We start from the raw sequence: 26,449 nt of genomic DNA, 5'->3' as shown, positions 1-26,449 counted from the left end.
GTGTCTTAGACTTTCAGTTGTCTCAGTACTTCTGCAATATGTTTATGAGTATCAAAAATGACAACAGCACCGCCATTATCAGCAAGCTTAATTGTAATGCTGGAGTCATTCTTGAGTTGCACAATTGCTTCTGCTTCTGCTGATGTGACATTGGGATGCCTGAAGCAGGAATTTTGATCCACTGCTTTAAGCAATTCAATCTCAGACTTTACTCCAGACATGTATGCTTCAATAGCTGGTTCATTCATGACAGGGTTAAAATCACTTTTAGAGGACAGGTTGACTAACCCCAAAGTGAATTCACTCAAATGAGGTGTGTCAACCCACCCCTTGTCCTTAAACCATAATTTCCATTTGATGGAACGAAAAAAAGAAACCAAATCAAGTTCCAAGTCAAACCAGTTCACACGTGCATTTGGGCAGAAAGAAAGGCCCTGAGTTTCTTTCATATTGTTTTCCCGTTGCTGACATTTTTTCTATTTTTCATATTTGAAGCATATTGGCTTTGCACAGAATTTTTTCCTTTTTTCTTTCTGTCTTTTTCGGTTTTTCATTATTTTTGAAAAGTAATTTGATTATATCTACTACCGACTTAAACCCATCCACCGTATTATGCATGGGATAGAGGGAGACACCACTTTCCTTAACACCTCATCTGTTAAAGAGATAAAAAAGAGGTATGAATTTCTATCTAAAAGGAATATATCATTACGATTGCACATGACAACTCTGGGAGAGTATTACAAAGCCCAGCGAATACCCAGGGGCATAAGATTACAATTGCGACCCAATCTTTTTTGTGCTGATGCGGCATATTGTAAAAGATTTGAGGCTTTGTCCAACAAGTATGCATTTGATTTCATCCTAATGAACATTGAATATTTACAACAAGAACTTTTATCTATTACTACAATCACTATTATCTGAGAATGACGTGACTAAGTTCAAGGAATATTTGACAACGGTCATAACAAAATTTCAAACGGAGTCTGAAGAAGGAAAGCAAATTAAGTGGAACAGGGACTTGAATGACTATAAAAAGGGTTCCATATACACATGGCCCACTGATGGCGTTCACAACACAACCGTGAGAGACACAAGAAGAAAGCGCAGGAATACACAGGCATCCCCAGTAAATTAGAAAGCTTTTTAGGGGTCAATCTGACTGCAGAAACACAAGACCACGTTTAACCAGACGTGGTGGCCACAGACATCGAAGATTCAGGAAGATTGCGCAGCAGCAGGACACATACGACCATAAACAAGACACAGAGCAACAGGAAGAAATGACTGTGATCCATCTCTCATCTAAAGAACTCACCACTTCTCAAGTGAGTGTACTTAGCTAGGGCTTTCTTTCTTCCCAAATGCACATGTAAACTGGTTTGACTTGGAACTTGATTTGGTTTCTTTTTTTCATTCCATCAAATTGAAATTATGGTTTAAGGACAAGGGGCGAGTTGACACACCTAGTTTGAGTGAATTCACTCTGGGGTTGGTCAACCCGTCCTCTAAAAGTGATTTTAACCCTGTCATGAATGAACCAGCTATTGAAGCATACATGTCTGGAGTAAAGTCTGAGATTGAATTGCTTAAAGCAGTGAATCAAAATTCCTGCTTCAGGCATCCCAATGTCACATCAGCAGAAGCAGAAGCAATTGTGCAACTCAAGAATGACTCCAGCATTACAATTAAGCCGGCTGATAAGGGCGGTGCTGTTGTCATTCTTGATACTCATAAATATTTTGCAGAAGTACTGAGACAACTGAAAGACACTGATGTCTATTGTGTCATACCCTAAATTTGACGTAGGCAGAATGATAAAACAGAATCAATCCAATGCGATAACAGCAGGAATTATTGAGAAAGATCTTGCAGATTACCTCATTGTGACACATCCGGTGACTCTGGTCATGTATATACTACCAAAAGTACACAAATCTCTGATTGACCCTCCAGGGCGTCCTATTGTGTCGGGTTCTGGTTCTGTTTTTAGTCGTATTGCCACTTTTCTTGATGTAATTGGAGGAGATCGATCTGACACAGACACAGTCAGTGATATTGGCCTAATGTGATGTGGTCTCTCTATACACTGCTATAGACCACGATAAAGGTATTGTAGCTGTGCTGCGGATGTTGGGGATGTCTTCTTACTCTACACAGGCCAGTAATTTTATTGTATCACTTCTAAATATCATATTAAGATACAATTACTTTTTGTTTCAGGACACATATTACATGCAGAAGAGGGGCGTGGCCAATTCATGCATTGCTTTGAGGAAGACATCCTTAAAAGGGGTTATCCATATAAATTATTACAAGAACAAAAAGATGCTGTCTACAGATTAGAGAGAAAGGCCACCCTGATGAATCATAAACCCAAATTGAGACAGTCTAGGATCCCTTTCATTTCCACATACACGGAACACAGTGTTGAAATAGCCAAAATCATCAGACGACACTGGAACATTTTAGGTGCATGTCACAAAGATATACCTGAGTTGAATTCTCCTCCTCTGTTGTCATATTGCAAATCCAAAAGTCTACGTGACCAATTGGTCAAGGCAGCCGTAGGACCTAAGAAAGTCACTAGGCAAACTACATTGAGACAGCCAAATACGGGTTGCTTCCCATGTCTTGGCTGTGTGAATTGTCGATACATATGTAAGGGTAGTTTTATAAATCCTGACTCAGGTTCCATCCATCCTATTCGCTTTCTTCTAACATGTAATTCTGACCACGTTATATATGTTTTATCGTGTCCGTGTAATTTACTTTATGTGGGTGAGACCTCCACTGACCTAAAAATGCATTTGAATAATCACCGTAATACAATTAGGAAAAACTGTCTTGACTTACCTGTATCCAGACACTTCTCTAAATTGAAACACAAAGAAAGGGATTTGAGATGTTGGATTGTTGATCATGTCCCGATGCCCAGAAGAGGGGGCAATAGGGTTATTCTCCTCCAGAAAAAAGAATTACAATTGATTCATATGTTAAATAGCCTCAGGCCTAATGGCCTCAATGTTGATTTTAGGATTGGAAAGGTGTAGAGACTCAGTGACCTGCCCTTTGCCCCATGCGTTTGGTCGATGTGCCTACTGCTGACTAGGTAGTAATATTAGGACGATTATATGTTTTTTACATACTTTTACTCACTGATAACATATATTTTTTCTTTTTTAGATGACACCATGAAGAGAGATGAAGATCGGGATGGATCTGTGATCAGTGCTGACAGGCAGTAAATGCGACTTCTTTTAGTAATTTATAAACCTTTTTTTTATTTATAACATGCCCAAGTTGCATCATGACTGTAAGGCTGGTTTCACACGGGCGTTGCGGGAAAATGTGCGGGTGCGTTGCGGGAACACCCGCGTTTTTTCCACGCGAGTGCAAAACATTGTAATGCGTTTTGCACGCGGGTGAGAAAAATCACGCATGTTTGGTACCCAAACCCGAACTTCTTCACAGAAGTTCGGGCTTGGGATCGGTGTTCTGTAGATTGTATTATTTTCCCTTATAACATGGTTATAAGGGAAAATAATAGCATTCTGAATACAGAATGCAAAGTAAAACAGCGCTGGAGGGGTTAAAAAATAAAATAAAATATTTAACTCACCTTAGTCCACTTGATCGCGGCCCAGCATCTTCTTCTGTCTCCTTTGTTGAATAGGACCCGTGGTGAGCATTAAATACAGTTACAGGACCTTTGATGACGTCACTCCGGTCATCACATGATCCATCACCATGGTAAAAGATCATGTGACGTACCATGTGATGACCGGAGTGATGTCATCAAAGGTCCTGTAACTGTATTTAATGCTCACCACAGGTCCTATTCAACAAAGGAGAAAGAAGGAGATGCCGGCTATGCGATCAAGTGGACTAAGGTGAGTTAAATTATTATTATTATTATTATTATTTTTAACCCCTCCAGTCCTATTTTACTTTGCATTCTGTATTCAGAATGCTATTATTTTCTCTTATAACCATGTTATAAGGGAAAATAATAATGATCGGGTCTCCATCCCGATCGTCTCCTAGCAACCGTGCGTGAAAATCGCACCGCATCCGCACTTGCTTGCGGATGCTTGCGATTTTCACGAAACCCCATTCACTTCTATGGGGCCTGCGTTGCGTGAAAACCGCAGAATATGGAGCATGTTGCGATTTTCACGCAACGCATAAGTGATGCGTGAAAATCACCGCTCATCTGAACAGCCCCATAGAAATGAATGGGTCGGTATTCAGTGCGGGTGCAATGCGTTCACCTCACGCATCGCATCCACGCGGAATACTCGCCCGTGTGAAAGGGGCCTAAGGGAGTAGTATCATATTATGTTGCTCCATATGTGCAGACTATGATAACTTTGGGAGAACCCTTTGGGGTGCTACAGGGTTGGACTTCTAGGACATATTGGCAGAGTTCTCGCACCGACGTGTGTGACTCTACCTTATGTTCCCCAGTGGCGAATAGTGTATACTTGATAGTGTACACTTTTGCCCTTTTGCCTTAATGTCCATATACCTTTTTTGCCCCTGTTTTTTAAATACAGTCAGGTCCATAAATATTGGGACATCAACACAATTCAAAATTTTTTGGGTCTATACACCACCACAATGTATTTGAAATGAACCGAACAAGATGTGCTTTAACTGCAGACTGTCAGCTTTAATTTGAGGGTATTTACATCCAAATAGGGTGAATAGTTTAGGAATTTGTTACGGGACCAAAAGTAATGGGACAGAATAGTAATCATAAATCAAACTTTCACTTTTTAATACTTGGTTGCAAATCCTTTGCAGTCAATTACAGCCTGAAGTATGGAATGCATAGACCTCACCAGACGCTGGGTTTCATCCCTGGTGATGCTCTGCCAGGCCTCTACTGCAACTGTCTTCAGTTCCTGCTTGTTCTTGGGGCATTTTCCCTTCAGTTTTGTCTTCAGCAAGTGAAATGCATGATCAATCGGATTCAGGTCAGGTGATTGACTTGGCTATTGCATAACATTCCACTTTTTTCCCTTAAAAAACTCTTTGGTTGCTTTTGCAGTATGCTTTGGATCCTTGTCCATCTGCACTGTGAAGCGCCGTCCAATGAGTTCTGAAGCATTTGGCTGAATATGAGCAGATAATATTGCCCGAAACACTTCAGAATTCATTGTGCTGCTTTTGTCAGCAGTCACATCATCAATAAATACAAGAGAACCAGTTCCATTGGCAGCCATACATGCCCACGCCATGACACTACCACCACTATGCTTCACTGATGAGGTGGTATGCTTAGGATCATGAGCAGTTCCTTTCCTTCTCCATACTCTTCTCTTTTCATCACTCTGGTACAAGTTGATCTTGGTCTCATCTGTTCATAGGATGTTGTTCCAGAACTGTGAAGGTTTTTTAGATGTCATTTGGCAAATTCTAATCTGGCCTTCCTGTTTTTGAGGCTCACTAATGGTTTACATCTTGTGGTGAACCCTCTGTGAAATCTTCTCTTGATTGTTGACTTTGACACACATACACCCACCTCCTGGAGAGTGTTCTTGATCTGGCCAACTGTTCTGAAAGATGTTTTCTTCACCAGGGAAATAATTCTTTGGTCATCCACCACAGTTGTTTTCCGTGGTCTTCCAGGTCTTTTGGTGTTGCTGAGCTCAACGGTGCGTTCTTTCTTTTTAAGAATGTTCCAAACTGTTATTTTGGCCACGCTTAATGTTTTTGCTATCTCTCTGATGAGTTTGTTTTGTTTTTTCATCCTAATGATGGCTTGCTTTACTGATAGTGACAGCTCTTTGGATCTCATCTTGAGAGTTGACAGCAACAGATTCCAAATGCAAATAGCACACTTGAAATGAACTCTGGACCTTTTATCTGCTCATTGTAATTGGGATGATGAGGGCATAACACACACCTGGCCATGTAACAGCTGAGAAGACAATTGTCCCATTACTTTTGGTCCCTTAACAAGTGGGAGGCACATATGCAAAACTGTTCTAATTCCTACACTGTTCACCTGATTTGGATGTAAATACCCTCAAATTAAATCTGACAGTCTGCAGTTAAAGCACATCTTGATCGTTTCATTTCAAATCCATTGTGGTGGTGTATAGAGACCAAAAATTTAGAATTGTGTGAATGTCCCAATATGAATTAGCCGATGGATGTACAGTTTGGCAATTGGGCATGTTGATGATTGACGTACGTGCGGGGAAACATGACCCTTTGCCCTCCAACATGGCCACTGGAACTTAGAATGCTTCACTGCGCATGCTCCGGAGACGCGTCCAGATCAGGTGACTTAAGCTGTCATAAACGCGACTTTGGGCATGAGTGATGTGATCATATATACGTCGGGTTCATCGTTATCTTTACATGAGGCCGCATTGCTTCTGGTCAGTATGCTCACATTTCATCCTTGATCCCTCCCCCTTCTCTTGCTTTTATTCGTCGCACATGGCACTTTTATGGTATGAATTGATGTCAATTTACTTTGATGCATTGCACACAGTGATATACATATCCACTTGATATATATTGATCTGCAAATGTTGCACATTTTTTATTGCTTTTATATTTATTGTCACAATGAATTCATGTATATGATTTAGTATGTTTTTTACTTTGATTATAAGGTAGATTTGTTTCATTTGCATAATTGAGTACATGCTGATTTGATTGTTTGTTGCATGTTTTTTCTGCATTTATATTGTTCACTTGGTCCTGTATCTTTGCTTGAGAAAGGCTCACACATGAGCCGAAACGTTGCCTTGTCACATGGGTGAATAAAGTTATACTATATATACTATATATACTTCTGATATATAGAAATGCATAATATGTGGGAAACTACTACTGATGTTTTAGCCATAATATATTTACATATATTATAATATATTATATATTCTAAATACAGTATATAATAATAATATATGTAAATATATTATGGTTGAAAACTTATGTTTAAATAAAATTTTGCTTCTATTTCTGAAGGGATTCAAACTCACAACCTTCTACATTACAGCCCAGAATGTTAACCACTACACTATAGAGCTGCATGGCAAGTTACAAAAAAAATAAAAAATACGAGACTTCTGCTGTATAGGAATACTTACTACTGGTAAGTATTCCTACACAGCAGAAGTCAAATTTTTATTTTATTTTTTTTATAAATAAACTGGCCATGCAGCTCTATAGTGTAGTGGTTAAGATTATTGGCTGCAATGTAGAAGATTGCGAGTTCGATTCCTGGCAGAAACTTTTCAGAATTAGAGGCTAAATTAGATTTAAATACACTGGGTGTCCCCAAGCACTGACTTCATATATGGATATAGCTATATATGGAGTCAGAGCAGGGACTCCTAAGCCGAACTAGAGTCCTTACACCCTCTCCTCTTCAGAGCAGGGGGTGCCTGGTTTAATGCTTGGGTTCTCCCATTGACTTCCATTGTGCTCTGTAGGGCACCTGAGCATCGGGAAGTGTTCTACATGCGCACTTTGGTGCTCGACCAACACTACTGAAGTCTTTTCTCTGATCCCCTGACCTCATAAACACTAATTTAAGCCACATCCTTATCAGTTTGATAAGAGTTTAGCTATAATTAGTGTTTATGAGGTCAGAAGATAAAAGTTAGGCTTCACATGAACCATGAGCTAATAGGACTGAGAAGTGATATTCTGCAAGCAGCAGAATTTAACCCTTGTATCTCAAAAACAGCTGAACGTTTTTAATAAAGACCCATTGAAAAATAATTTTAGTCCAAAAAGAGTAAAATGCAGTAATAAAAAATGTCTTGAAGGTGTCCATAAAAAATGGCAAATTATACTGAATCCTTTCCCACAAAACAATCTACAAATTTAGCTCTTCCTGCTGTATATGACAGATTATTAATTTATTCCTGTCCCACTGTTCAAGAGACCAATTTTCTGAAACATATCTTTCTTGTTAACTTGAGAAATAATATATGACTGGAACCTGTTGTTTTCTATAAAATGTTTTCTCTCTTCTTGCAGAGCTTGTTTTCTGAGCCATTGTCCACACAGACTACTTCTATGCAAGTACTTAAAACACTATGGGAGAAAACCGAGATGAAGGGAACATATAGCTTTGAAGCATCCATAATCCAGTCTCTATTTCCTCACAAAAAGGTGATTTTTAAGCATGTTATAGTTGAGTAGATGCCAAGGCTAGATTTAATTAACAGTACATTAAAATATTTTCATTCCTCTAAGACATTAATCACATTTATAAACTAAATTGTAATATTTTGTTATGCATCATATATATCTCAAAATTACCAATTATCTATAAATTCAGTCTGTAAAATGTCTATTGCTTATGTTGCCTGTACCACGATGCATCCCCAGCAGCAGGATTCGCATGTGGCTTAGGACTCGCGCACATTTGTATGCTTCCACAATCCACAAGATACAGCCAAAGATGGGGCATGTCCTATATTTTGTGGAGCGGAAGCATGGATTAGAAGCCCACAGAAACACTATGAAGTGCTTCCGTGGGCTTTTGGGTCCATGTCTCCGCACCAAAAAATTATTTTATCATATCCTGAAGATCGAGAACTCGTTCAAGTCAACGGGTCTGCATCCGCCGCTATTTTATGTTCTTGAAGGGGTTTTGTGACTTTTATATGCCACTATTATTGCTTTACAGTAGGTGTTTGTGAGATTGTGTTTTCAGCACGACAGCGTCGCGCTGATACTCGGCGACGTGGTGCCGAGATCTCGCACTCACTGGGATAGCGACAGCACATCCCAGCAAGCGCGTCATAGAAGCGACGGGAGATCCGACTTGGATTCCCGCCAATTCTACACGTGTGCGGCGTTTGTTATGAATCCTGAGGGGGAAGTCCCCGCCGGATTTTAAATGAAAATCTGACCTGGGTCCCGCCCTCAGGAGCATACCGGGCCCTTAGGTCTGTTATGGGTTGTAAGGAGAGCCCCCCCTACGCCGAAAAAAACGGCGTAGGGGGTCCCCCTACAATCCATACCAGACCCGTATCCAAAGCACGCTACCCGGCCAGCCAGGAAGGGAGTGGGGACGAGCGCCCGCATACCCCGACAACCAACGGCCAGGGTTGTCGGGAAGGGGCCCTGTCCTCATCAACATGGGGACAGGGTGCTCTGAGGTGGGGGGGCCACAGTGCGCCCCCTGCCCCAGAGCACCCAACCCCCCATGTTGAGGGCATGCAGCCTGGTACGGCTCAGGAGGGGGGGGGGGGGGGGCGCTCGCTCGTCCCCACTCCCTTCCTGGCTGGCCGGGTAGCGTGCTTTGGATACGGGTCTGGTATGGATTGTAGGGGGACCCCCTACGCCGTTTTTTTCGGCGTAGGGGGGGCTCTCCTTACAACCCATAACAGACCTAAGGGCCCGGTATGCTCCTGAGGGCGGGACCCAGGCCGGATTTTTATTTAAAATCCGGCGGGGACTTCCCCCTCAGGATTCATAACAAACGCCGCACACGTGTAGAATTGGCGGGAATCCAAGTCGGATCTCCCGTCGCTTCTATGACGCGCTTGCTCTCCATCGCGGCAAGCCAGCTCGGCGCTGGCTCCCGCGATGGGGCTCGTATGTGCTCAATCTCGCCGAGAAATACAGCGAGATTGACACAAAATCGGGTTCACCTACTGTAAGTCCTTGATAACTGTCCTACTGTATGTTTATAAGCCCTCAGCTTGTTGCATTGTGCTGGTATATGTTCAGGAATCAAGTGATTTCTAATATCCTTGTAATTTACAGCATGGGTGCAGTATCCCATAAATAACATATATACATCACTGTAATAGTGAGTTAAAATCTGCAGTTTATTTAAACAAATTTGCTGACTTAGGTTCAGTTCTGAAACTTGATCGTGCATGAGAATAATCAAAGTACATGAAGTGAGACCCAATATTAAGAAGAGCCAATGAAACTGGTTTATTTGTTGTGGAGGAACAGCTCATTTCCTCCATAAGTAATAGCAGGAAGCAATGAGCATACCACAGACTGTTCTAATGAGTCACAGAGAAATGAGGAGGGGGTGTACTCTCATGGCAGGATCTTATTGGTTCTCCTTTTATCTGTCTTGTCATTTAGCAGTAAAGTTCCTAATGTATTCCTGTTGCAATCTGTGTTTAACCACTGCAAATACATCAGCAATTTCAGCTCCTGTACAGGGTCATGTACAAAGTCACCAGCAGCGCAGCACTACAGTGGTTAGCAGGAATATTACACAATAAGCCATCTTTGATTGAAGGCTGATTCATTTTTTCACCTTTTTCGGAATAAAAGGGGTTTTCCAGGCTCCTAATATAGATGATCTATTCTCTGGATAGTTCATTAATAGCTGAACGCTGAGGGTCGGCCTCTCTGTACCCCACTGATTAGCTGTTCCCTGCAGCTTTGGGTGCTGGATCTAGCACTTTGAATGGAACAGGAAACATAGCTCAGTTCAAAGTGCAGTGGCCATGCTGGGTTACTGCAGTTCATTTCCCATTGAAGTGAATGGCAGCTGAGCTGCAGTAACGCAGCATGTCCACTACACTTTGAACGCAGCTGTGCTTCCTGTTCCATTCACAGTGCTAGATCCAGCTGATTGGTGAGGAGCGGAGTGTTCAACCTTCACAGACCAGATATTATTGACCTACCCTGAGGATAGGTCATCAATATCAGGAGCCTGGAATTAGGCAACCATATTTCTTTAAAGTGAGTCTGTCACCACAAAATTCACTGTAAAACCAGACACAATGCCTTGTAGGGCTAGCTCAGCTCAATGTAATGAGATCTTTCACTTAGAGGTCCTTTGCTTTACCCCCCCCCCCCCCAACTTGTTGCCTCCCCCCTGGACCCTTACTGCAGACAGCTAGCAATTATTCATTACTTCTAGTAAAAATAATAGAGGAATGGCACAACAAACAGCCTTAAGAATAGATGTTTCAGAATTGTTAGTACGTGGGGAATGCATGAAGCTATTAAAACAGACATGTCAGGAGTGGTGAAAGGTCCTCTTTAATATTAATGTCAGATGAACGTGGCATATGAAGGGTACAATGACGGGGGGCTGTTCCCCTGCTTACTACCGCGGTCCCGGGTGCCATGTTCAGCAGTGATCTGCTTCCAGTGTTTCCTTTCAGCCCTGGCCACAGCATGCTTGCTGCTCGTTTCCTGCAGCATTTCCTTAAGGGCCGGCAAGCATCACTTCCTGTGTTTTATGGGTTGGATCATGTGACCTCACCAACCAATCCTAGCCCTCCTGCACATATATAAGTGACTCAGCCCCCTTCCCAGATGTCTCAGTGTCAAGGTCCTTGTGTCCTGCTAAGGTTCCTGATATCCGCTTGTGTTCCTGACTCGTACTTGTGTTCCTGGACTCTGCTACCTGTTTGATCCCTGCCTGCTTGCTTTTACTCTCCTGTTGCTGATCCGGATTGCCAGACCTGTACCTGTGCCGCCTGCCCTGACCTATTTCCTGTCTGACTTCGCCTCTGCCTCATCCTTCGGTCCTGCACTATTGCTTCTGGTAACAACTCAGCCTGATGACAACGCCAGTCCATCTGCTTATCAGAGGTCTGACCTGCTTCCTCACCTACTGTACCTGTACACCTGCCTGGACTTCCACAGCACTATGCCAAGTTTTGCGGATGTCTTCAGTAAGAAAGAGGCCGAGACCCTGCCACCTCATCGTCCTTATGATTGTCCGTGTAACGGGGTTCCGAAGGTGCACTCTGTCTCCCATCAGCCGCAGACCTGCTGCTTAGCTTCGGGAGCGAGGATCTGTGTTTGACCTCGTTCCCAGGGCTGCTTTGCTAGCTGGGAGGCTCCCTGCTCCTAGGTCTGCCTTGAGCGCCGAGCTGATCACTCGGTGCTCGACTGGTTGGTCTGTCGGTCATGTGACGCTGGCCACGTCACATGACCCTCACTCCCCACTATAAATACAGGCAGCCTGCTGGCCACAGGTTGCCTGTTAATTTAGATTCCTGGCAGTTGTTGGATACCTGTGTACTTACCTGATCCTGTTCCCTGACGATCCTTGCCTGCTCCTCCTGTACTGCGCATCCTTCCTGGTATATTGACCTCGGCTTCCACCTGACTATTCTTTGCGGACTCCTTTGGTACTTCTCGACTCTCCTGGTATTTATGACCCCGGCTTCTCCTGACCTTTCTTTGCTTATCCCTGTGTACTGTGTTGTCCTCTTGGTTTTGACCCGGTCCGTTCACTATCCGTTATTTGTCTTGTCTGTCCTTCCTGCACGTATCCTAAGTTAGGGACTGCCGTCCAGTTGTCCCCTGTCATCAGGACTCATGAGGCAAGTAGGCAGGGCCAGGGGTGAGGGTGGAGCGCAGTGGTCACTATCCTCCCCCCTGTGTGTGTGTGTACGTGACCGTTACAGTCCGATTGACCTTTTGCCTGGTGCCACTCCTCTTCGTGGTCGAGTCTACCTACTCTCACTTCCTGAGACCCAAGCGATGTCTGATTACATCAAGGAGAATATTGAGAGGGGGTATATCCAGAAATCTATTTCACCAGATGGGGCTGGGTTCTTCTTTGTGTAGAGAAAAGATGGATCCTTACAGCCCTGTATCAACTATCGAGGTCTGAATAAGGTCACAGTCAAGAATCAATACCTATTCCGCTAATCTCCGAACTCTTTGACAGGATCCGGGGAGCTAAGGTCTTCAAAAAATTCGACCTGCGCGGCGCATACAACCTTATCTGCATTCAAAAGGGCAATGAGTTGAAGACAGCTTTCAACACTCGTGATGGACGCTACGAGTATCTCGTCATGCCCTTTGGTCTGTGCAATACTCCCGCAGTATTCCAGGTGTTTGTAAACGATATCTTCAGGGACCTGCTCTATGTCTGCGTGATAGTGTACCTGGATGATATACTGATCTATTCTTCAGATTTGACCACTCACCGGAAGCATGTACGTTTGGTTTTACAGAGGCTGAGACAGAATTGACTTTATGCCAAACTCGAGAAATGCATCTTTGAAAAATCTACCTTACCACTCTGCGGATACATAATCTCGGATGCCGGGTTGCAGATGGATCCTGAAAAATTGAATACAGTAATTGACTGACCCCGCCCACAGGTTCTTCGTGCTATACAGTGCTTCCTTGGATTTGCTAATTTCTATCGTCAGTTTATCCCTAATTTTTCATCTCTTACATCTCCGATCTCCGTTCTTACTAAGAAAGGGGTGAATGCCAGAGTCTGCACTCCTGAGGCGGAGGCCGCCTTTGTCCAATTAAAGAGGTCCTTTGCTTCTGCACCTGTTCTGCGTCATCCTGATTAGTGTTGATCGCAAATATTTTCATCGCTAATTTTTATTGCGAATATTGGCACTTTCTAGATTTTATTGGAATATTCTAGATTTTTTTTTCTTCAGTACCCATGATCCCTTACTGCTTCATGCTTGTGGGCCAATGAGAAAACTGCAACTGAAAACTGATCGTGAATTTTCGTATCGTGAATTTTTATTTCAAATTTTACGATTGCCGATTTTCGCAATCAAGAAAATAATAACGATATAACGAATTATCGAATTCTCTAATATTTTACAAATATTTACCTAAATATTCACGAAAAATCACAAATTCGAATATTGCCCCTGCTGCTCATCACTGATTCTGATGTCTCCTGCCAATTCTTTTTAGAAGTGGACGCCTCCTCCATAGGAGCCAGTACTTTTTTTTTTACTACAGAAAGGTTCCAAGGGCAAGATGTTTACATGTGAATTTTTCTCCAAGTTCTTCTCCCCTGCTGAGAGGAATTACTGTATAGGATACAGAGAGCTTCTGGCCATAAAACTTGCCTTGGAGGAGTGGTGTTATCTATTGGATGCAGCCCAGCATCCAGTGATAATCTTCACCTACTACAAGAACCTTATATATCTGCCGACGGCCCAGCGTCTGAACCCTCACCAAGCCAGATGGGCATTCTTCTTCTCCCGTTTTGATTTGGAGCTTCACTTTCACTTGGCCGAGAAGAACATCAAGGTGGATGCTCTGTCTCGGTCATTTGACTTCTCCCACCAGCAGGAAGAGCCTCAGTGCATTGTAGATCCTGCTCGCTTGATCACAATGGCTTCTATCCTGGTAAAAGACATGCCTCCCAGGAAGACATTTGTGCCATCTACCAAGAGAAAATGTATTCTAGCTTGGAGGCACAACTCCAAACTGGCTGGTCACCCAGGGATCCGCAAGACCACAGAACTTTTGTCTTGCCACTACTGGTGGCCCACACTGTCTAAGGATGTGTGTGATTATGTGTTTGCCTGCACCGTCTGTGCTCAGAATAAAGCCTCCAGGACCAAACCACCCGGGCTGTTGTTACCTCTTCCTGTTCCTGATGCCCCATGGCAACACATTGCCATGGACTTTGTTACAGATCTGCCCTCTTCTGCCAGTTGTATAGCTAGCTATCTGGGTAGTTGTGGACCGTTTCTGTAAGATGGCACACTTCATTTCTTTGGCTGGACTGCCTTCGGCTGCTGAACTTGCTAAACTGTTCATGAGACACATATTCCACTTGCATGGTCTACCTTGGCATATTGTTTCCAATCGCGGAGTCCAGTTTACCTCTAAGATCTGGAGAGCTCTTTGTCGGCTGCTAGAAATTGAGCTGGACTTCTCTTCCGGTTATCATCCCCAGACCAACGGTCAAGTAGAGCGGGTTAATCAAATATTAGAGAATTATCTCTGGCATTTTGTTTCAGCCCAACACGACAACTTGGTACAATTGCTACCTTGGGCTGAATTCTCCTATAAGAACCAATCTAGTAAGTCTACTGGATGCACTACATTCTTTGTCGTTTATGGACAACACCCTTGTACTCCTCTCCCTGTTCCTACATCTTCTGGGGTACCAGCTGCGGATTACTCTTTTAGGGATCTTTGGAAGATTTGACGTGACACCAAGGACTGCATCAACAAAGCAGTGACTCACATGAAAACGAATGCAAACAAGAGAAGAAGAAAACCGCCTCAGTTCTCGCCTGGAGATAAGGTATGGCTCTCCTCTAAAAACATCAACTTAAGGGTTCCCCAGTTTCAAGTTTGCTCTAAGGTACCTTGGACCCTTTGAAGTATTGAGGAGGATCAACGAAGTGACATATAAGTTACGTCTGCCTCTCTGCGTATTCCTAATGCCTTCCACTTGTCCTTACTAAAGCCAGTTCTTAATCGCTTCTCGATGGCTCCTTCTACTCCAACTCCGGTATCTGAAGATTCTGACGAGATATTTGAGGTCAAAGACATTCTGGACATCAAGAAGCGTGGCAAGAAGACCTACTATCTTGTGGACTGGAAGGGATTTGGTCCTGAAGAGAGGTCTTGGGAACTAGTGATGAGCGGCAGGGGCAATATTCGAATTTGCAACATGTCCCAAATATTTTGTAGAATATTCATCATATATTCGCAAAGCCAAGAATTTGAGATTATATTCTTGATTGTAAAAATCGGCAAAGTAATGTTCGCGTAATGCGCACGAAATACAGATGTGGGTTAATTATGCTACATTTTTCAAGCTGGTATAAGTTTCCTGAGACTGGAGAAAATGGTTGGCACGGCAGAACATTAGAATAGCTTTAGATGCAGATAGAGTGCTTCAATATATTTGCGCTTGCGAATTTTCAGCAATAGTAAGGGGTAGGCAACTTTTCTATTGGTTGCTAGGGATGTTGCTAAGCTGTGACAAAGCCTTCTCATTGGTCCACCAGCTAGAAGAAGGGAGGAATGATCACCTGATGTGTACTGTGTTAAAAAAATAAAAAAAAATAAACGAATATTCGTTTTTACGAATATACACTCACCTAAATAATTATTAGGAACACCTGTTCTATTTCTCATTAATGCAATTATCTAGTCAACCAATCACATGGCAGTTGCTTCAATGCATTTAGGGGGGTGGTCCTGGTCAAGACAATCTCCTGAACTCCAAACTGAATGTCAGAATAGGAAAGAAAGGTGATTTAAGCAATTTTGAGCGTGGCATGGTTGTTGGTGCCAGACGGGCAGGTCTGAGTATTTCACAATCTGCTCAGTTACTGGGATTTTCACGCACAACCATTTCTAGGGTTTACAAAGAATGGTGTGAAAAGGGAAAAACATCCAGTATGCAGCAGTCCTGTGGGCAAAAATGCCTTGTGGATGCTAGAGGTCAGAGGAGAATGGGCCGACTGATTCAAGCGGATAGAAGAGCAACGTTGACTGAAATAACCACTCGTTACAACCGAGGTATGCAGCAAAGCATTTGTGAAGCCACAACACGCACAACCTTGAGGCGGATGGGCTACAACAGCAGAAGACCCCACTGGGTACCACTCATCTCCACTACAAATAGGAAAAAGAGGCTACAATTTGCACGAACTCACCAAAATTGGACTGTTGAAGACTGGAAAAATGTTGCCTGGTCTGATGAGTCTCGAATTTCTGTTGAGACATTCAAATGGTAGAGTCCAAATTTGGCGTAAACAGAATAAGAACATGTATCCATCCTCTGATGGCTACTTCCAGCAGGATAATGCACCATGTCACAAAGCTCGAATCATTTCAAATTGGTTTCTTGAACATGACAATGAGTTCACTGTACTAAAATGGCCCCCACAGTCACCAGATCTCAACCCAATAGAGCATATTTGGGATGTGGTGGAACGGGAGCTTCATGCCCTGGATGTGCATCCCTCAAATCTCCATCAACTGCAAGATGCTATCAATATGGGCCAACATTTCTAAAGAATGCTATCAGCACCTTGTTGAATCAATGCCACGTAGAATTAAGGCAGTTCTGAAGGCAAAAGGGGGTCCAACACCGTATTAGTATGGTGTTCCTAATAATTCTTTAGGTGAGTGTATAGCGCTATAATATAAATATTTGCGAAATCTCAAAGTGCCGATATTCGCGATTAAAATTCGCTATTCGAATATTCACGCTCAATACTATTGGGAACCAGAAGAGAACATGTATGCTCCTAACTTGATAAAAAGGTTTCTGTCTCGTCGGGGACTCAAGAAGAGGGGGCGTAAGGGGAAGGGTACTGTAACAGTGGCTGCTGTGTGTCGCTCTTCCTCTGCTTACCGCCGCGGTCCTGGGTGCCATGTTCAGCGGTGATCTGCTGCCATTGTTTCCTTTCAGCCCTGGCCACAGCATGCTTGCTGCTTGTTTTCTGCAGCATTTCCTTAAGGGCCGGCGCATTACTTCCTGTGTTTTAAAGGTTGGATCATGTGACCTCACCAACAAATCCTAGCACTCCTGCACATATAAATGTGGCTCAGCCCCCTTCCCAGTTGCCTCAGTGTCAAGATCCTTGTGTCTTGCTAAGGTTCCTGATATCCGCTTGTGTTCCTGTGTTCCTGATTCGTACTTGTGTTCCTGAACTCTGCTACCTGTTTGATCCCTGCTTGCTTGCCTTGACTCTTCTGTTGCCGACCCAGTTTGCCTGACCTGTATCTGTGCTGCCTGCCCTGACCTATTGCCTGTCTGACTTCGCCTCTGTCTCATCCTTCGGTCCTGCACTGTCACTCCTGGTAACGACTCAGCCCGCTGACAACGCCTGTACCTCTGGTACCTTTCTCGGGTACCTCCTGGTCCGCCTGGACCAGCTGCTCGTGTGCCTATCCTCCTCAAGAGGTAGCGACTTTGTATTCTCCTCGGGAAAGTCTATCCCCACCATCAGGGGTACTGTAAAGATCGAAGGGTTCACTTACACAATGCTCTTAGAGGAGGAAGGACACGTGGCACATTGGGTTCACACCCGCTGGTTCGTGACATATTTACAAAGAAATGTGCTTCGTGATGAAGTCATTCATCACAAAGTTAATTTTTTAGTGAAATTCAGCGAAGCAGCTGAATTGAATTTTCAAGAACTTCGCTCATCTCTACTATGTTGCTGAAGTAAGTATTAATCTCTTCCTGATCTTGGTTGTAGTGGTATGAGGCTGGTGCACATACCTCAATATTAGGGATGAGCGAACCCGAACTGTATAGTTCGGGTTCGTACCGAATTTTGGGGTGTACGTGACACGGACCCGAACCTGAACATTTTCGTAAAAGTCCGGGTTCGGGTTCGGTGTTTGGCGCTTTCTTGGCGCTTTTTGAAAGGCTGCAAAGCAGCCAATCAACAAGCGTCATACTACTTGCCCCAAGAGGCCATCACAGCCTTGCCTACTATTGGCATGGCTGTGATTGGCCAGTGCAGCATGTGACCCAGCCTCTATATAAGCTTGGGTCACGTAGCGCTGCACGTCACTCTGCTGATTCAAGCATAGGGAGAGGTTGCAGCTGCGACGTTAGGGCGAGATTAGGTAGATTAACTCCTCCAAAAGACTTCATTCTGTGATCGATCTGCAGCTGTGGATCATTGAAGTGCTATTATTGACTTGCTCACTTTTTTGAGGCTGCCCAGAGCGTTTTTAGATCACTTTTTTTCTGGGGGGATCGGCGGCCATTTTGTGACTTGTGGTGCGCCAGCACGAGCTATCACCAAGTGTATTTAACCATCGATAGTGTGGTTATTTTGTGCTATATCCTACATCAGCTGCAGGCTGAGCCTGTGTCACCGAAGTGCATTTAACCATCAACAGTCTGATTATTTTTTGGCCATATACTACATCAGCTGCAGGCTGAGCCTGTGTCACCCAAGTGCATTTAACCATCAACAGTGTGGTTATTTTTTGGCCATATATTACATCAGGGGCAAGTTGAGCCTGTCACCCAGCGCCTAAAAAATGGACCTGACATTTCTATTCAACCAAATCTGCACAGTTTTAGCTGGTCAAGTTATTTGTAGTGACCGTCAAAGCAGACTTTTTGTTCTGGGTTGAAAAAGCATTCCCAAATTTGCCATTCTGAAAATAACTAGTTTGTGGTATTTGAGGCCTACTTGAAATCTATCCCAAAAAGAAAATCTTACATTGAAGTTATTGATAGTGTCATTCAGAAAAACCTAAGACACACGCTAGCGTGCTGATAGAAGTGTCATTCTGTGATTAAACCTATAACTGTCACACAGCGCAAAAAAAAAACAGGTCTCACATCTCTATTTAACCAAATCTGCACAGTTTTAGCTGGTCATGTTATTTGTAGTGACCGTCAAAGCAGACTTTTTGTTCTGGGTTAAATAAGAGCATTCCCAAATTTGCCATTCTGAAAATAACTAGTTTGTGGTATTTCAGGCCTACTTGAAATCTATCCCAAAAAGAAAATCTTACATTGAAGTTATTGATAGTGTCATTCAGAAAAACCTAAGACACACGCTAGCGTGCTGATAGAAGTGTCATTCTGTGATTAAACCTATAACTGTCACACAGCGCAAAAAAAAACAGGTCTCACATCTCTATTCAACCAAATCTGCACAGTTTTAGCTGGTCAAGTTATTTGTAGTGACCGTCAAAGCAGACTTTTTGTTCTGGGTTGAAAAAGCATTCCCAAATTTGCCATTCTGAAAATAACTAGTTTGTGGTATTTCAGGCCTACTTGAAATCTATCCCAAAAAGAAAATCTTACATTGAAGTTATTGATAGTGTCATTCAGAAAAACCTAAGACACACGCTAGCGTGCTGATAGAAGTGTCATTCTGTGATTAAACCTATAACTGTCACACAGCGCAAAAACAAACACGTCTCACATCTCTATTCAACCAAATCTGCACAGTTTTAGCTGGTCAAGTTATTTGTAGTGACCGTCAAAGCAGACTTTTTGTTCTGGGTTGAAAAAGCATTCCCAAATTTGCCATTCTGAAAATAACTAGTTTGTGGTATTTGAGGCCTACTTGAAATCTATCCCAAAAAGAAAATCTTACATTGAAGTTATTGATAGTGTCATTCAGAAAAACCTAAGACACACGCTAGCGTGCTGATAGAAGTGTCATTCTGTGATTAAACCTATAACTGTCACACAGCGCAAAAAAAAACAGGTCTCACATCTCTATTCAACCAAATCTGCACAGTTTTAGCTGGTCAAGTTATTTGTAGTGACCGTCAAAGCAGACTTTTTGTTCTGGGTTGAAAAAGCATTCCCAAATTTGCCATCCTGAAAATAACTAGTTTGTGGTATTTGAGGCCTACTTGAAATCTATCCCAAAAAGAAAATCTTACATAGAAGTTATTGATAGTGTCATTCAGAAAAACCTAAGACACACGCTAGCGTGCTGATAGAAGTGTCATTCTGTGATTAAACCTATAACTGTCACACAGCGCAAAAAAAAATAGGTCTCACATCTCTATTCAACTAAATCTGCACAGTTTTAGCTGGTCAAGTTATTTGTAGTGACCGTCAAAGCAGACTTTTTGTTCTGGGTTGAAAAAGCATTCCCAAATTTGCCATTCTGAAAATAACTAGTTTGTGGTATTTCAGGCCTACTTGAAATCTATCCCAAAAAGAAAATCTTACATTGAAGTTATTGATAGTGTCATTCAGAAAAACCTAAGACACACGCTAGCGTGCTGATAGAAGTGTCATTCTGTGATTAAACCTATAACTGTCACACAGCGCAAAAAAAAACAGGTCTCACATCTCTATTCAACCAAATCTGCACAGTTTTAGCTGGTCAAGTTATTTGTAGTGACCGTCAAAGCAGACTTTTTGTTCTGGGTTGAAAAAGCATTCCCAAATTTGCCATTCTGAAAATAACTAGTTTGTGGTATTTCAGGCCTACTTGAAATCTATCCCAAAAAGAAAATCTTACATTGAAGTTATTGATAGTGTCATTCAGAAAAACCTAAGACACACGCTAGCGTGCTGATAGAAGTGTCATTCTGTGATTAAACCTATAACTGTCACACAGCGCAAAAAAAAATAGGTCTCACATCTCTATTCAACTAAATCTGCACAGTTTTAGCTGGTCAAGTTATTTGTAGTGACCGTCAAAGCAGACTTTTTGTTCTGGGTTGAAAAAGCATTCCCAAATTTGCCATTCTGAAAATAACTAGTTTGTGGTATTTCAGGCCTACTTGAAATCTATCCCAAAAAGAAAATCTTACATTGAAGTTATTGATAGTGTCATTCAGAAAAACCTAAGACACACGCTAGCGTGCTGATAGAAGTGTGATTCTGTGATTAAACCTATACCTGTCACACAGCGCAAAATAAAACAGGTCTCACATCTCTATTCAACCAAATCTGCAGTGTTTTAGCTGGTCAAGTTATTTGTAGTGACCGTAAAAGCAAACTTTTTGTTCTGGGTTGAAAAAGCATTCCCAAATTTGCCATTCTCAAAATTGTGGTGAACGGGAACAATGAGGAAAACATCTAATAATGGACGCGGACGCGGACGTGGACATGGTCGTGGTGGTGTTAGTGGACCCTCTGGCGCTGGGAGAGGACGTGGCCGTTCTGCCACAGCCACACGTCCTAGTGAACCAACTACCTCAGGTCCCAGTAGCCAGCAGAATTTACAGCGATATTTGGTGGGGCCCAATGCCGTTCTAAGGATGGTAAGGCCTGAGCAGGTACAGGCATTAGTCAATTGGGTGGCCGACAGTGGAACCAGCACGTTCACATTATCTCCCACCCAGTCTTCTGCAGAAAGCACACAGATGGCGCATGCAAACCAAGCCCATCGGTCTGTCACATCACCCCCATGCATATCAGGGAAACTGTCTGAGCCTCAAGTTATGCAGCAGTCTCTTATGCTGTTTGAAGACTCTGCTGCCAGGGTTTCCCAAGGGCATCCACCTAGCCCTTCCCCAGGGGTGGAAGAGATAGAATGCACTAACGCACAACCACTTGTTGTCTCTGATGATGACGAAACACAGGTGCCAACTGCTGCGTCTTTCTGCAGTGTGCAGACTGAACAGGAGGTCAGGGATCAAGACTGGGTGGAAGACGATGCAGGGGACGATGAGGTCCTAGACCCCACATGGAATGAAGGTCGTGCCACTGACTTTCACAGTTCGGAGGAAGAGGCAGTGGTGAGACCGAGCCAACAGCGTAGCAAAAGAGGGAGCAGTGGGCAAAATCAGAACACCCGCCGCCAAGAGACTCCGCCTGCTACTGACCGCCGCCATCTGGGACCGAGCACCCCAAAGGCAGCTTCAAGGAGTTCCCTGGCATGGCACTTCTTCAAACAATGTGCTGACGACAAGACCCGAGTGGTTTGCACGCTGTGCCATCAGAGCCTTAAGCGAGGCATTAACGTTCTGAACCTTAGCACAACCTGCATGACCAGGCACCTGCATGCAAAGCATGAACTGCAGTGGAGTAAACACCTTAAAAACAAGGAAGTCACTCAGGCTCCCCCTGCTACCTCTTCTGCTGCTGCCGCCTCGGCCTCTTCTGCTGCTGCGGCCGCCGCTTTGGCCTCTTCCTCCGCCTCTGGAGGAACGTTGGCACCTGCCGCCCAGCAAACATGGGATGAACCACCAACACCACCACCTGCGTCACCAAGCATCTCAACCATGTCAAACGGCAGCGTTCAGCTCTCCATCTCACAAACATTTGAGAGAAAGCGTAAATTCTCACCTAGCCACCCTCGATCCCTGGCCCTGAATGCCAGCATTTCTAAACTACTGGCCTATGAAATGCTGTCATTTAGGCTGGTGGACACACACAGCTTCAAACAGCTCATGTCACTTGCTGTCCCACAGTATGTTGTTCCCAGCCGCCACTACTTCTCCAAGAGAGCCGTGCCTTCCCTGCACAAACAAGTGTCCGATAAAATCAAGTGTGCACTGCGCAACGCCATCTGTGGCAAGGTCCACCTAACCACAGATACGTGGACCAGTAAGCACGGCCAGGGATGCTATATCTCCCTAACTGCACACTGGGTAAATGTAGTGGCGGCTGGCCCACAGGCGGAGAGCTGTTTGGCGCACGTCCTTCCGCCGCCAAGGATCGCAGGGCAACATTCTTTGCCTCCTGTCTCCTCCTCCTCCTACTCAGCTTCCTCCTCCTCTTCTTCCACCTGCTCATCCAGTCAGCCACACACCTTCACCACCAACTTCAGCACAGCACGGGGTAAACGTCAGCAGGCCATTCTGAAACTCATATGTTTGGGGGACAGGCCCCACACCGCACAGGAGTTGTGGCGGGGTATAGAACAACAGACCGACGAGTGGTTGCTGCCGGTGAGCCTCAAGCCCGGCCTGGTGGTGTGCGATAATGGGCGAAATCTCGTTGCAGCTCTGGGACTAGCCGGTTTGACGCACATCCCTTGCCTGGCGCATGTGCTGAATTTGGTGGTGCAGAAGTTCATTCGCAACTACCCCGACATGTCAGAGCTGCTGCATAAAGTGCGGGCCGTCTGTTCGCGCTTCCGGCGTTCACACCCTGCCGCTGCTCGCCTGTCTGCGCTACAGCGTAACTTCGGCCTTCCCGCTCACCGCCTCATATGCGACGTGCCCACCAGGTGGAACTCCACTTCGCATATGCTGGACAGACTGTGCGAGCAGCAGCAGGCCATAGTGGAGTTTCAGCTGCAGCACGCACGAGTCAGTCGCACTGCGTATCAGACCCACTTCACCACCAATGACTGGGCCTCCATGCGAGACCTGTGTGCCCTGTTGCGCTGTTTCGAGTACTCCACCAACATGGCCAGTGGCGATGACGCCGTTATCAGCGTTACAATACCACTTCTATGTCTCCTTGAGAAAACACTTAGGGCGATGATGGAAGAGGAGGTGGCCCAGGAGGAAGAGGAGGAAGAGGGGTCATTTTTAGCACTTTCAGGCCAGTCGCTTCGAAGTGACTCAGAGGGAGGTTTTTTGCAACACCAGAGGCCAGGTACAAATGTGGCCAGACAGGGCCCACTACTGGAGGAAGAGGAGGACGAGGATGAGGAGGAGGTGGAGGAGGATGAGGATGAAGCATGTTCACAGCGGGGTGGCACCCAAAGCAGCTCGGGCCCATCACTGGTGCGTGGCTGGGGGGAAACACAGGACGATGACGATACGCCTCCCACAGAGGACAGCTTGTCCTTACCTCTGGGCAGCCTGGCACACATGAGCGACTACATGCTGCAGTGCCTGCGCAACGACAGCAGAGTTGCCCACATTTTAACGTGTGCGGACTACTGGGTTGCCACCCTGCTGGATCCCCGGTACAAAGACAATGTGCCCACCTTACTTCCTACACTGGAGCATGATAGGAAGATGCGCGAGTACAAGCGCACGTTGGTAGACGCGCTACTGAGAGCATTCCCAAATGTCACAGGGGAACCAGTGGAAGCCCAAGGCGAAGGCAGAGGAGGAGCAAGAGGTCGCCAACGCAGCTGTGTCACGCCCAGCTCCTCTGAGGGCAGGGTTAGCATGGCAGAGATGTGGAAAAGTTTTGTCAACATGCCACAGCTAAGTGCACCACCACCTGATACGGAACGTGTTAGCAGGAGGCAACATTTCACTAACATTGTGGAACAGTACCTGTGCACACCCCTCCACGTACTGACTGATGGTTCGGCCCCATTCAACTTCTGGGTCTCCAAATTGTCCACGTGGCCAGAGCTAGCCTTTTATGCCTTGGAGGTGCTGGCCTGCCCGGCGGCCAGCGTTTTGTCTGAACGTGTATTCAGCACGGCAGGGGGCGTCATTACAGACAAACGCAGCCGCCTGTCTACAGCCAATGTGGACAAACTGACGTTCATAAAAATGAACCAGGCATGGATCCCACAGGACCTGTCCATCCCTTGTGCAGATTAGATATTAACTACCTCCCCTTAAAAATATATTATTCTACTCCAGGGCACTTCCTCATTCAATACTATTTTTAATTTCATTTTACCATTATATTGCGGGGCAACCCAAAGTTGAATGAACCTCTCATCTGTCTGGGTGCCGGGGCCTAAATGTGTGACAGTGGCCTGTTCCAGTGGTGGGTGACGTGAAGCCTGATTCTCTGCTATGACATGAATACAGATTCTGCGCTGACATAAGTCCAGATTCTCTGTTACGGGACCGCTCTCCTCTGCCTGGGTGCCTGGGCCTAAATGTGTGACAGTGGCATGTTCCAGTGGTGGCTGACGTGAAGCCTGATTCTCTGCTATGACATGAAGACAGATTCTGCGCTGACATAAGGCCAGATTCTCTGTTACGGGACCGCTTTCCTCTGTCTGGGTGCCGGGGCCTAAATGTGGGACAGTGGCCTGTTCCAGTGGTGGGTGACGTGAAGCCTGATTCTCTGCTATGACATGAATACAGATTCTGCGCTGACATAAGGCCAGATTCTCTGTTACGGGACCTCTCTCCTCTGCCTGGGTGCCTGGGCCTAAATGTGTGACAGTGGCCTGCTCCAGTGGTGGGTGACGTGAAGCCTGATTCTCTGCTATGACATGAATACAGATTCTGCGCTGACATAAGGCCAGATTCTCTGTTACGGGACCGCTCTCCTCTGTCTGGGTGCCGGGGCCTAAATGTGTGACAGTGGCCTGTTCCAGTGGTGGGTGACGTGAAGCCTGATTCTCTGCTATGACATGAATACAGATTCTGCGCTGACATAAGGCCAGATTCTCTGTTACGGGACCTCTCTCCTCTGCCTGGGTGCCTGGGCCTAAATGTGTGACAGTGGCCTGTTCCAGTGGTGGGTGACGTGAAGCCTGATTCTCTGCTATGACATGAATAGAGATTCTGCGCTGACATGAGGCCAGATTCTCTGTTACGGGACCGCTCTCCTCTGTCTGGGTGCCGGGGCCTAAATGTGTGACAGTGGCCTGTTCCAGTGGTGGGTGACGTGAAGCCTGATTCTCTGCTATGACATGAATACAGATTCTGCGCTGACATAAGGCCAGATTCTCTGTTACGGGACCTCTCTCCTCTGCCTGGGTGCCTGGGCCTAAATGTGTGACAGCGGCCTGTTCCAGTGGTGGGTGACGTGAAGCCTGATTCTCTGCTATGACACGAATACAGATTCTGCGCTGACATAAGGCCAGATTCTCTGTTACGGGACCGCTCTCCTCTGTCTGGGTGCCGGGGCCTAAATGTGTGACAGTGGCCTGTTCCAGTGGTGGGTGACGTGAAGCCTGATTCTCTGCTATGACTTGAATACAGATTCTGCGCTGACATAAGGCCAGATTCTCTGTTACGGGACCTCTCTCCTCTGCCTGGGTGCCTGGGACTAAATGTGTGACAGTGGCCTGTTCCAGTGGTGGGTGACGTGAAGCCTGATTCTCTGCTATGACATGAATACAGATTCTGCGCTGACATAAGGCCAGATTCTCTGTTACGGGACCGCTCTCCTCTGTCTGGGTGCCGGGGCCTAAATGTGTGACAGTGGCCTGTTCCAGTGGTGGGTGACGTGAAGCCTGATTCTCTGCTATGACATGAATACAGATTCTGCGCTGACATAAGGCCAGATTCTCTGTTACGGGACCTCTCTCCTCTGCCTGGGTGCCTGGGCCTAAATGTGTGACAGTGGCCTGTTCCAGTAGTGGGTGATGTGAAGCCTGATTCTCTGCTATGACATGAATACAGATTCTGCGCTGACATAAGGCCAGATTCTCTGTTACGGGACCGCTCTCCTCTG

The 26,449-nt window shown here is 45.0% G+C and overlaps 1 protein-coding gene across 1 annotated transcript in view; it reads left to right on the top strand.

Moving 5' to 3' along the window:
• Positions 1 to 26,449, top strand: part of VEPH1 (ventricular zone expressed PH domain containing 1) — a 662,929-nt gene that overhangs the window by 465,366 nt on the left and 171,114 nt on the right. Inside the window, exon 11 of the mRNA XM_040428144.1 lies at positions 8,017 to 8,151. Coding sequence (XP_040284078.1) covers positions 8,017 to 8,151 — 135 coding nt within the window. The remainder of the gene's footprint in view (positions 1 to 8,016; positions 8,152 to 26,449) is intronic.

This window comes from Bufo bufo, chromosome 4 (genome assembly GCF_905171765.1).
Source record: "Bufo bufo chromosome 4, aBufBuf1.1, whole genome shotgun sequence".
Classification (NCBI taxonomy): domain Eukaryota; kingdom Metazoa; phylum Chordata; class Amphibia; order Anura; family Bufonidae; genus Bufo; species Bufo bufo.
This window is presented reverse-complemented; position numbering and strand designations above follow the sequence as displayed.